Source organism: Acartia tonsa, chromosome 8 (assembly GCF_053477335.1).
Source record: "Acartia tonsa isolate MP-2025a chromosome 8, ASM5347733v1, whole genome shotgun sequence".
In the NCBI taxonomy this organism is placed as follows: Eukaryota; Metazoa; Arthropoda; class Copepoda; order Calanoida; family Acartiidae; genus Acartia; species Acartia tonsa.
This window is the reverse complement of record NC_137267.1, coordinates 10,723,324-10,734,818: the sequence shown is the minus strand read 5'-3', so window position 1 is coordinate 10,734,818 and position 11,495 is coordinate 10,723,324. Positions and strand designations below refer to the sequence as shown.

The following is an 11,495-nucleotide window of genomic DNA, read 5'->3' as shown; positions in this document are numbered from 1 at the left end:
TCGGAAATTTAAAAAAGAAAAATCATTTGATATAATACTTTTCCTCTTCTTAATTTTTGGGCTGGCGTTGTCAAAATCAAAATTTTAAATCAAACTAATATCATGAATTTATTTATTTCCTATATGTTTTGTAATTAGTTTATGATTTTTTAGTCTTCTTCACTATAAAAGACGACATTTTTTTGAATATTGACATAAAAACAGCTGATCGAGAAAATCCACGAATCAAAATTTGTTTAGTCAGTGTACACATGAAGAAAATCCGCTAAATAATTGTAACAACCAATAAGATGGAGACATACACGAGTTAGGAATTGTAGCAACCAATAAGATAATATTTTTAGTCTTGTTATCCAATTGCCAAGTGGTAGCAGAAAGATAAATTATTTTCATAAAAATGATGATATTTTCAAATTAAATGAATAATAAATAAGCTTTATAAAGGTTGGCAAAAGAAAAGTTATCTTTAAAAAGTTTCATATCGTGATTTCTGTCTGTAATTCGTTTATTTTGAATGGATATCCAATAAATTGGCATTGATTGTATATATAAATTACTAAATCTAAACACGTTTTATTTACTTTTTGTATACTTTTCAGTCAAAACTTAAAGTCATTCATTATCATATAAAAATGACTAAAATGGACGAGCAAGCAGATTCAATTAATGAAGATTTTATGCTCCCTTCTGAAGGCAAGAAAGAAAAGAAAAAGAAGAGAAAACGTGAGCTGGCTGTGCAAGAAGAAATAGCAAACCAAATAGATCAAATTCAAGACTCTCTTGATTCTAACAAAAAGAAAAAGAAGAAAGATTCTGACTCGGACAGTGCCAAAAAATTCTCATTCAAGTTATCTGAGTCAAAGAAAGCAAATATCGAAAATAAATCGATAAAAGCTGACGAAAGTTCAAAAGAATTGCCGAGTTTAAATAAAGGTAAGGGACCTAAGATGATTGTTGCTGAAGATAATTCTAACCAAAACACTGATAATGAAAACCCTAAGAAATTGTCTAAAAAACAAAAGAAATTACTAAGGCAAAACAAAAATATTGAACATGAAACGAAAGGTCAAATCGAAGCTTTAAGTTATTTAAGACTGTGGAAGAGTGCCAGAAATTCGTGGAAATTCAACTCAAACCGACAGAGCTGGCTGGTGAGACACGCCCTCTATGAAAAGAGGATAAAGGACTCTGATTTTGAAATTCTTATTGATTATTTTAAAGAAATGAAGGGTAATATCAGAGAAATTGCTAAGGCTAACGCCAATAAGAAGCTGGAAGAATCATTGTTAGTCGCGGAAACGGCAGAAAAATCTACTGAAAACACCAATAAAGCCGTATCAGATCCAGCTAGAATAAGAGCACGACTGATCTTGTTAGTGTTTAACAATGAGAATTAAAATCAACAGTGAAATTTCTCTAAAAATACCTTTCCTACGGCTGTGATTATTTTTTTTTATATGAATTCCTATTTTTTTCCCTCAAAAAATTGATACATGAAACGTTGTATATAAAAAATATTGAAATATTAAAAATGCAACAATTTCAGAGTAGATAAATCCTAACTCCTACAAAATGGCTAATATTGAGAACTTGAAAGCTTTTGACCCGTTTGCTGATGCCGCCAAGGGTGATGATATGTCCGTGCAGGACGGCCTTGTTCACGTCAGGTAAGTTCAGTTTTATATTCTGGACATTTTTCCCATCCAGCAGACAACAATCCTTAAAGCCCGTCCTCATTTTCTTTGAAACATCTGAATAATGTCGAATATCAAATGCGTTGTTACTCAAAATTTAAGTTGTGTTTGTCTTGTTCTGATTTGTTCAGCTGCGCTATATGTATGTTATCATCCTTGTTTTTAATGTCAAACTCTTTGATATATTTTTCTTCACATTAACTTCAGTGTTTCTGTTATATTTTGTATTTTTATAGAATCCAACAGCGTAACGGCAGAAAAACACTAACCACAGTTCAAGGTATGAAAATTAGATTATATTGCCTACATTCTCATAAAATATTCAAATACTTGTGGTATTTGGGTTAGTTCTACTATTTGCATTTAAACCCGATAACAAATTACAAAAATATATTATGGAGCCCTACTCAAAGTACCTTAATGCGGTAAATGAGCTTCGTGAAACTATTCCTTATATCATTTTTGTATTATTTTTTTTTATTGCTAAGGTTTGAGTGAAGAATACGATCTGAAGAAAATCATCAAGGTATTGCATTATTTTATCTTTATTCAATGTCATTTATTATCTTAACCACACAGCACACATTCATTAGGTAGACTTTACAGATTACTTTATTTTGGGTAGGGATGGGAATCCGTCGAATTTTTGGGCCGGATTCGGATTCCGGATTCTGATGGAATCCGTCAAAAAAAGTGACGGATTCTTGCGGATTCCGGATTCTTATTTTTGGCGGATTCCGGATTCGGATTCCGGATTCTAGCAGTATTTTAAAAGGCCGTCCGTCACAGAGGGATAGCTTTTTTCATTAATTTAACACTATGTTACTTGGTTGAAGCCTTGATTTGTTTAAAGTGTTAAACATTTACATCACATTAGTAATTATTAAAATTTGTTATGTACAAAAAAATTTAAGAGGGAGTTGTAAGAAAAAACTCAAGACGGTAATTTTAGCCTACCAATTTAGAATCCGGAATCCGCTATAAAAAACGGATTCCGGATCCGGATTCGGATTCCAAAATAGGCCGAAAATTGGGCGGATTCCGGATTCGGATTCCGGATCCGGATTCCCATCACTAATTTTGGGTGCTTTATTAATTTTCATACGTAATTTCAATTTCCATTATAACATGGTTCTCTTGTAATTTATGTAAGAAATCATTTTCATGAAATGATTTTTCTTAATTTAAACTGTTAAGGTTGCTAAGAAAGAGTTTGCATGTAACGGCACTGTTGTTGAGCACCCCGAGTACGGAGAGGTTCTTCAGCTCCAGGTAAAAAGTTCGAGGCCCTGCCTGTTTATGTACTGAAAAACGTAAAGAATTAATTTCACAAATTTAAGAGTAAAAGTAAATATGGAAGATTATGAATTATATATTACCAAGCATAATATAGTTAAATTATAGGGTAAAGGCACGTGGTGTAAATGTAAAAATGTTGTATAACTAGTATGTTTTGTTACAGGGTGACCAGCGTGAGAATATCTGCACATTATTGACAACATGTCAGCTCGTTAAGACTGATCAGATCAAGGTCCACGGTTTCTAAAAACAAGGTAGGTATTACATTTTCTAAAATCAATGAAAATATGAAAACAATGTTTTCAAAAAAAGTTAAGAAATTCTAATGTACTTCAGCAATGATTTTAGAGTTACAATGCTTTCTAAATTATACATGCAATGAAGAGTCATATGTACACTGGGCTTTATAGAGCCAAAAATGAATATTTCCTCCATATTAACATTACAGCTTATTTATTTTCTAAACTTTACATATATTTAGGATTGGAAATCTGGAAACAATATAGCCATCCTTCCCTTCTGTCTACAGCCTCGATAAATCCACCAAATCAAGACACACAAATCCTTAAATTACCTATCTATATCACAAAAAAAATAATTTCTGCTGTTAATCAAATTAATATGTTAACAAACTACCTACATATTATTAACTCATTTATGTCTACTTTGTTGTATAGCGAATGTTTATCAATGTTCTTTTATTACTTTTTTTCATTTCAATTGTCATTTGAATTTAAGAACCAAAATTATCCTAATTTGGTACCTCAAAATTGCGATTTTATTGTAATTGAACAAATTATCAATGACTTTTTTTTCAGACACATTAAAAATCAAAATGAAATGATTTTTCTGTGAAATTATTTGTGACATAAACAAGGATGAGGAAGTTTGGGTTGTGCGGTGTCTTGCTCCTTCTCTGTAGCTGCGCTGCAGGTAAATGTTATATTATTGTTTTTATTTCTCAGATTTATTTGAAATCTAAAGATTTTATTAAAATCATATAAAGTTATAAATATCATATACATGGATAAAAATCTCGATTAGGTATATTTTTTTTGAGATTCATTGATGCATAATTTTTTTTTCTCAATAATACCTACGTCCTAGGTACCTTATGAGAAGTTTGTTGTTTTGCCAACCTTAAAACATTAAATAAATAGTTTATATCCAGGGGTGTATTTTCTGCACAAGATTTATTTTTTTCCTGCTGCAAATTTTTTTTTCTTTCTATTTTTTTCCGGCAAGGAAGGGGAAAAAATGGAAAAATATTCTCAGGACTTTATTTTATCATATTATTCCCCCTCCCACAAATTATTTTAGATTTTTTCACCAACGATGGGAAAAAATGGAAAAATATGTTTTAGTTCTCTCAACTTTTACATGCCAACCCCCCCCCCCCCCCCCCCCCAACCATATATTTCTTATCCCCCGCCCCTCCCCCCCTTTTAGCAGGGTCAAATTTGCAGAATACACACCCCTGTTTTTAAAGGAATGGTAATCATTGTAAAAAGCACTTTGGATTAATGAATTAAAATTAAAATTTAGTACCTAAAATTACAAGATCTTTAGGATAATGCTAGGTTTATTTCCTTTTGAGATGCCATAGATATGACAATATTTACAAAAAAAATTGTTTCAGGCGAGATAAATAAAAAATCTAGTGCACAGGACACGAATGAAAATACGGGGAATGCAAAACAATATTCTAGGTTTAAAGATTATATACACTTCCCTGATATTATTATACTATAGAAAGCAGTGTTTCGGAGCCGGAGCCGGGAGCAGCAACATTTTTGGTGGAGCCGGAGCCGTATTTTTCGTTAAAAACGGCTCCGGCTCCGGATTAGCTAAAATGATTTTTTAAAGTTAAGTAATATTATTATTTGGCAACGGTCTATTTCCATATAATAAACTGAAAAACTATTGTTACTTAACAAATAGACACACATCCTTCTACTTTTATATAGCTTTAATCAAATAAAAGCAAAATATTTTATATTATTTATTTTATTTTATCAAATTCAATAATGAAAAAAAATTGATATATTAATTTTAAGGTAGGAGCCGGAGCCGGAGCCGCATCAAAATTAAACGGCTCCGACACCCTGATAGAATGGGATAGTTTAAAGTTACACAAATAGTATTTAAAAAGTTTTGTTACAAGCTAACGCATAAGAATAGGCGACTCAAATGTAATTAAAGAAAATTTATGATTTATTAGTTAAAAGCCATGTGTAAACAACAACAGAATTAATTCTAAAAAGTATTTCGTAATTATTTCAGTTGTTGGTTATGACCAAGAAAAAATACCCTATCTTGAAAAAAATCAAAATGTGGGGGGATAGTAGTATTTCGTTCTTTTGTTATTACTTCAGATAATGCCAGGTTTAGTTGTATAGGTAGGCATAGTAGAAAAAAAATTATCCCCCCCTCTTCCCCTTATTTCAATAATAGGGTTAGGGGCAGTGCTCGATAGGCTTACTTGACTTTAAAAGAAGTACACCAATTTTCTTTGTATATTTATATAGGTACTATATAATCTTTTAAACTTAAAGTGACGATGACGTAATAATAGCATCTGAAAATTGGCCAGAAAGACTAGAAACTGAGTCCTCGAGTGGGGGCTTCACTCCTCCAGAAACTATGGAATCATTTACACACGAGGACGCTGTACAAGATCCTTATGCTGGCACATCAAGCCAGGTAATTAGGCTTTTTTATGATTTTCTGTGAATGTAAGATATGACATGGGTGTATAATATACACCCATGTCATATCTTACATATATTCTGCAGAAGATTCATTTTTATCCACGGCTGCAAAATACTTTTTTCCATTCCCTGGTTTTTTCTCTTCATTTAATTTTTTTTACCCCTTCCACGTTTTTTTTCTGTATTTTTCCCCAGGAAGGGGAAAAAATGTTTTAGTACCTACCAAGCCTTAATTTTTTCTCCCCCCCCACATATTTTTAATTTTTCCTCTCCCCCCCCCCCCTTTTGCAGGGGATTAAATGCACCATATACACACCCCTGAGATATAATATAGCATCCATTAATTGTCATAAATCAAGAAAACTAAATAAACCACTTACTAGGTAACTTGAAGGTTCATTTGAAAATTGATTTTATTTCTTAATTTCAGGACACTTCTGAAACTGTGATAGAAAGTTCTGAGGAGCAAGCAGAAACTCCAGAACAAAGAGCTAAACGAGAGAGATTCGAAAAATTAGCTAAAAGTATAAGGTAAATCCTTAAAAAATATGTAGGTAATACAATTAGGGCTGACAATCCAAATCCGAAATCCGTCCAATTTTGGGTCCCTTTTTGAACTCAGAATCTGAATCCGCAATTTAAATTGCGGATTAGGAATGTTGATTTTTGTGACTTAACTTTTTTTCGCGAGAAAATTGCAAAGAAAATTTAGATTTTTTAAATATATGAGTTAAATGTTGTCTATTTTCCATTTAGATATCCTGGTTTTGTACAGCCGTATAAATCTGATGCCTGGTCGGATATGATTGACCTGGCAGAATCAGGATATCCACCTGCAGGTACTTTTTACATTCACCACCAGACCAGAGAATTTATCCTAGAAGAAATGCATGAATACTCCCCTCCTCCACCAATATATTTAAAGAAGAAGGGGGGGGGGGCGGGTTAATGTAACCATCTCGTAATCAGTGAGCATATGAAATTTTGCATGAGTAATCCTTCGTAGGTCTATTTTCCCTAAATCGAACAAAAAGTTGGAAAAGTAACGGCTAACGGCTGGCGGCTCAGCCGTTTTGCCATTTTGCCACATAATACTCTTTTCCACTCCAAAACGCTATCAAACGGTTTTAGACGGTAGCTTTTGGTACTAGAAGTTTTTAAAATGATTATTGCTATCATTTTACATGAATTAAACTAAAAATATGTTTTAAAAAGTTGATTTCTAAGTAATTGATGATGAATTTACCCTGAAAATAGGCAAAAAACGGCTAAACGGCTGAGCCGCCAGCCGTTACTTTTCCAACTTTTTGTCCGATTTAGGGAAAATAGATCTACCAAGGATTACTCATGCAAAAGTTCAGATCGAAATTCGAATTCTAAGTGCCATTTGCTCACTGATTACGAGATGGTTGCATTAACCCCCCCCCCCCTCTTATTTTCTTGAAGATATTATAGTGCTTAATACGAATTATGTTTTAAAATAGCTTCCCTAGAATTTTAGATCCTTTTTTGCCAATTTTACCCGTTTTTCAGTTCAACTGCATTAAATTAAAAATTGTAAAAAAATCTTATTATGATAAATCTATGTAATCTCAAGATTCTGTTTATTTTAACTTAATGACACTTTCTTTGATCATCATTTTATTTATTAAATTTTAGAAATAACTGTTGCATGGGGAAAGCTGTTGGGAGTTTTCACCCGCCAAAATATACCTGAAGCCGCCGCTGTATTCCAGAAGTATGCCAACGAGGGAATGCCAGATGCTCAAATGGGACTTGGGTTCCTTTATGCTACCGGTAAGAACTCTGAACAAAATCCGCCAAAAAATTAACAACGGAAAAAGTTATGTACATTTCGTTATACTTGTGATTATTTTTTTATTGTTATTCTCAGTCTATAAAACAAAGTGCATCGATGTCTGTCTGAAGGTTAAGATCTCGGTAACTGCTTAGGATCTACTTTTCAGGGAATCTACTTACTGGTCTTGTTAAATTTTTAAGTTACTTTTTTGAAGTGGTGAGACAAAAATTCTATCATCCCCTCACTCAGAAAAAAGTTGTGTTTGGGGGACATGCTGTCATTTCTTGAGGGGGGGGGAGGGGGAAGAGGGTTGAATTCATAATTATCAAAAAAAGATATTTTATATAATTAAAATATTTCCTAGGTACTGAGAAACATTCCAGTCAGAGCAAAGCTCTCCTTCTTTACACATTTGCTGCTTTTGGAGGATCTCAGTGGGGACAGATGGCCCTAGGTTACAGGTAAAACCATAATTTAAATTAGTTTGGTTTGTATGAAGAGACTTTTTTTGTTCTTGCCCTTCTGAATTGTCATTAAAAGAGAGCTTGTAGCAATCACTTGCAAATTAAGCGGCTGAAACCTACTTAAACTGAACATGTATGTACATTAAACAGTATTTTAGCTGCTAACACAACATAATTTTAATCGTATTTTAAGGCCTTACCATAATTCTTAAGTTAACGATATAATCTTAAGGTAATAAATTATAATTCGTCCAGAAACGTAATAATTTTTAAGTCAAAATAATAATTTACCCTAGAAAGTTAGAATATGACTCACAAATTAAATTCTTTCAAAAAATATTCTTGCTTAGATATTTTGCCGGTATCGGTGTTGCCGCTAGTTGTGAAAAGGCTCTCGACTATTATCGGCGGGCGGCGGCAAGTGTCGCGGACGAAGTATCCTTTAGCGGCGGATCTTCCATCCAAAGAGTTAGACTGCAGGTAAGGATATAAAGTAGGAAACAGCTGCAATGATATGTAACGTTTATTTTAAATCCGTTTGGTCTAAAATGTGCTATTTTACTGCAATTTTTTTTTCTAATTCCTATATTAACAAGGATGACAACATCTATAAAAGCGAAGCACTGAAACGGTAAGACAAACGGACATTAACACTTGTATAATGTCAGAACTGAATAATCAGAGTATAAGAGTCGAATCAAAATAGTTGGTAAATTTGTTGAAAAACTGCTTGATAGATGATAATGTTTATGGACATACTTACATTTTTAGGACTTGATTATAGAGTTGCTTCGATTATAATATTGTACTTTGTTGTCACAGGAATCAATATACCAAAAATCAGAGCAAACGGATAATTAGATCACATAAAAAATTGTTGTTAAAAAGTAGAAAAATCAACATGTTTAAAATGGACGTACGGACATTCTGGTAATGATTATAGAGTTGCTACGCTTTCTAAATCGTACCTAATTACTACAGAAATCACCATGCAAAGTTTGAAATCGATAGGACAATTCTAACATGCCTAAATTAACGGGAAAAAAGCTATCTGTCTCGGACGTACGTATAGACGGACGAACGGACCGACCCTAATTATAGAAAAGCTTCGCTTTTAAAAACATCTTGAATAGTTATATTAGAAAGGAAAACCTTTGATAAATACAAAACTAAACCAAATATTTTGACAAATATCTTAGATTTTGATATTTTATTTTTCCTTTTTCAACAACACAAAAAGATCTTTGATGTTTCTTTCAGAAGAAATTGACATTTTCAAATTATTTCTTTAGATTTTCTGTCAAAATAGGTACAAAATGTGCACTCCCACTGATAAATTAATTTGAAAATTATTTTATCTCTGTAAAATCGGTTCCAGTATAGCTTCAAATCCGATTAATATCTCCTGGATAAGAACCAGTTAATTTTTAGTCGCACCGAAAAATTAGGTGGCGAAATATAGATCTTTTTACAAATAGTAGAATGAAAATCATAAAATCTCTGTATGAGATTAACATTTGCATGTACAGATCACTAAGTTTTTAAATTTTAGGATGAGCAAGAGGGTGGCGGGTACAGTGGAATCCAGGATAATGATCTCATAGAATATTATCAGCTACTGGCGGGCAAGGGAGATATTCAAGCCCAAGTTGGACTGGGACAACTTCATTACCAGGAATTCATTTAATATCATTAATGATGAAGAACAACCATAGCAAAACTTTTTTTTGTTGAAAAAAATTTAAAATTCCAAAATTATATTTCTGAATGTTATCTTCTAAGGATGTGCAAATTTTTGTCCTACCAGTAGCTTCATCCCTAGCCTTTATGGAAAGGGAGGGGGGGGGGGTTAAGTTCAGGCTATTTTTCAATACCCCACCCCCCATTTTACAAAGCTTGTTAAATTGTTTAACCATACATATTTATTATATTGATAATATTAGGGAGGACGTGGAATCCCTCGGGACCCCAGACAGGCCCTTCAATACTTCCTGCAGGCTGCTGAATCGGGCAATGCAGTGGCAATGGCTTTTCTAGGTAAAAAATTTTTTTTCGTTGATAGATAATCTTATTGTCAAGACATTTAAAAGGTAATTTACCCCCTCCCCCCCCCCAAAAAAAAAAAAAAAAAAAAAAAAAAAAATGACCCTCGCTCCATTAGGAGGAAAGTTTGCCCCCCTCCCCCCCCCCCTTAGAAAAACCATGAAAGTCTTCTAGTATTTTCGATATATGTCCTTTTTTAAGGATAACTTTATCCTTGTCTTTTTTTCCAGGAAAAATCTATCTGGAAGGAAACGAGGAGGTTGCTGCAAGTAATGAAACGGCACTCAAATATTTTAAGAAGGCTTCAGCGCTCAATAACCCTGTTGGTCAATCAGGTATAAAATTTTCCGTTCCTTTTCACTTTGTTAGTTAGTCCGTCTTTAATGCAATCGGGAAATTTTGATTTTAATTGCCTCTAATTAAGATAGACGGCTGGAATTTTTGAAAATATAAAACTTGATTTGGAAGTACAAATTAGGAAGCAGAATACATATATCTCTCTCAATAATCATTAACGCCATGAAAAGATTTAAGTAATAATCAATTAATATTTAATAATAGCATGGAATGTTTTTTTACTGAGATGAAGATTATTAAAAAGGTTAGGTATTGATGAATAGAGCTACATTAGAAATCTATCATTAACAAAGTTTTCTAGAAATCTGCTGACGTAAATTAAATCTTATTCATATGATATGTTTTTGATTATATGATTAAGAGTAGCGCAGCAACTGTATAACTAATATTGTCTGGACTGCCTATACTCGTGAAAGTTTTCCTCGTTAATGAATGGTATTTAAAAAAAATATCTTTCTTGATTGCGCTACTTAAAAGATTTAATCACAAACGTAAATTAACATCTACATTCACAATACAATAAAATGGTCTCTATTATAATGCTATAGCTTTGCTACTTATGGATATCTTTGTCTTTAGTGTATTCATCTATTAAAATTAACCATTCTGTACTTATTTTATTTTTATATTTATTTAGATGAAGACATAGGAATAAATAAGTTCTTAGAATGAGTAGCTGAAAATATATTTTTATTAATTTCTTTGTTCCTATTCATTCTTGTTCATATATTTATTATGTATATCTCATCAGAATAATATTTTAATGGAAAAAAATTTGTTTTTATTTTAAAATAGAATTTGCCTCAACTTAAAACGGATAAGAATAAAAGCTTCTTTTTTTTATGGGGAATCTCAATTATATATTATGAATAAACATTAGGTAGTAATTTTTGTAATTTTTCATGGAATATCTATTGTCTTCAAATCAAAAATCTTTGGAAGGCAGATTTTCTAGTATTTCTCAATACTTTAATGAAAGTAATAAAATGTCATTTTTTTTGTCTGTACTGAAAGATTTTACCAACCTCATATAATGCAAGGTTCTCTTGTAGTGTGAAGATTCTTATTGGTGTATTTTTTTATTTATTTTGGTTACTAACCCACCAACCATTTTAAAGTAAGAAAT

General features: G+C 32.3%; 3 protein-coding genes across 4 annotated transcripts in view; all 3 read left to right on the top strand.

Annotated features, from left to right (window-relative positions):
- The first annotated feature begins 632 nt into the window (after positions 1-632).
- On the top strand, positions 633-1,547 carry LOC145325983 (uncharacterized). The gene has a single exon (XM_080169037.1). It carries the CDS (start codon positions 633-635, stop codon positions 1,395-1,397), a length of 765 nt encoding a protein of 254 aa, XP_080025163.1. The 3' UTR covers positions 1,398-1,547.
- eIF1 (eukaryotic translation initiation factor eIF1) lies at positions 1,527-3,812 on the top strand. Its single transcript, XM_080169038.1, has 6 exons — positions 1,527-1,667; positions 1,931-1,974; positions 2,183-2,220; positions 2,892-2,966; positions 3,157-3,247; positions 3,475-3,812. The coding sequence occupies exons 1-5, from the start codon at positions 1,573-1,575 to the stop codon at positions 3,238-3,240; spliced, it is 336 nt and encodes a 111-aa protein (XP_080025164.1). The 5' UTR covers positions 1,527-1,572; the 3' UTR covers positions 3,241-3,247; positions 3,475-3,812.
- LOC145325981 (protein sel-1 homolog 1-like) overlaps positions 3,795-11,495 on the top strand; it is a 25,607-nt gene continuing 17,906 nt past the window's right edge. For both annotated transcript variants that reach the window (XM_080169035.1, XM_080169034.1), the window contains exons 1-11: positions 3,795-3,926; positions 4,633-4,702; positions 5,549-5,696; positions 6,135-6,235; positions 6,461-6,543; positions 7,364-7,501; positions 7,870-7,966; positions 8,320-8,449; positions 9,522-9,645; positions 9,914-10,006; positions 10,243-10,347. In XM_080169035.1, the coding sequence (XP_080025161.1) occupies positions 3,872-3,926; positions 4,633-4,702; positions 5,549-5,696; positions 6,135-6,235; positions 6,461-6,543; positions 7,364-7,501; positions 7,870-7,966; positions 8,320-8,449; positions 9,522-9,645; positions 9,914-10,006; positions 10,243-10,347 (1,144 nt within the window). In that variant the 5' untranslated portion in view covers positions 3,795-3,871. The remainder of the gene's footprint in view (positions 3,927-4,632; positions 4,703-5,548; positions 5,697-6,134; positions 6,236-6,460; positions 6,544-7,363; positions 7,502-7,869; positions 7,967-8,319; positions 8,450-9,521; positions 9,646-9,913; positions 10,007-10,242; positions 10,348-11,495) is intronic.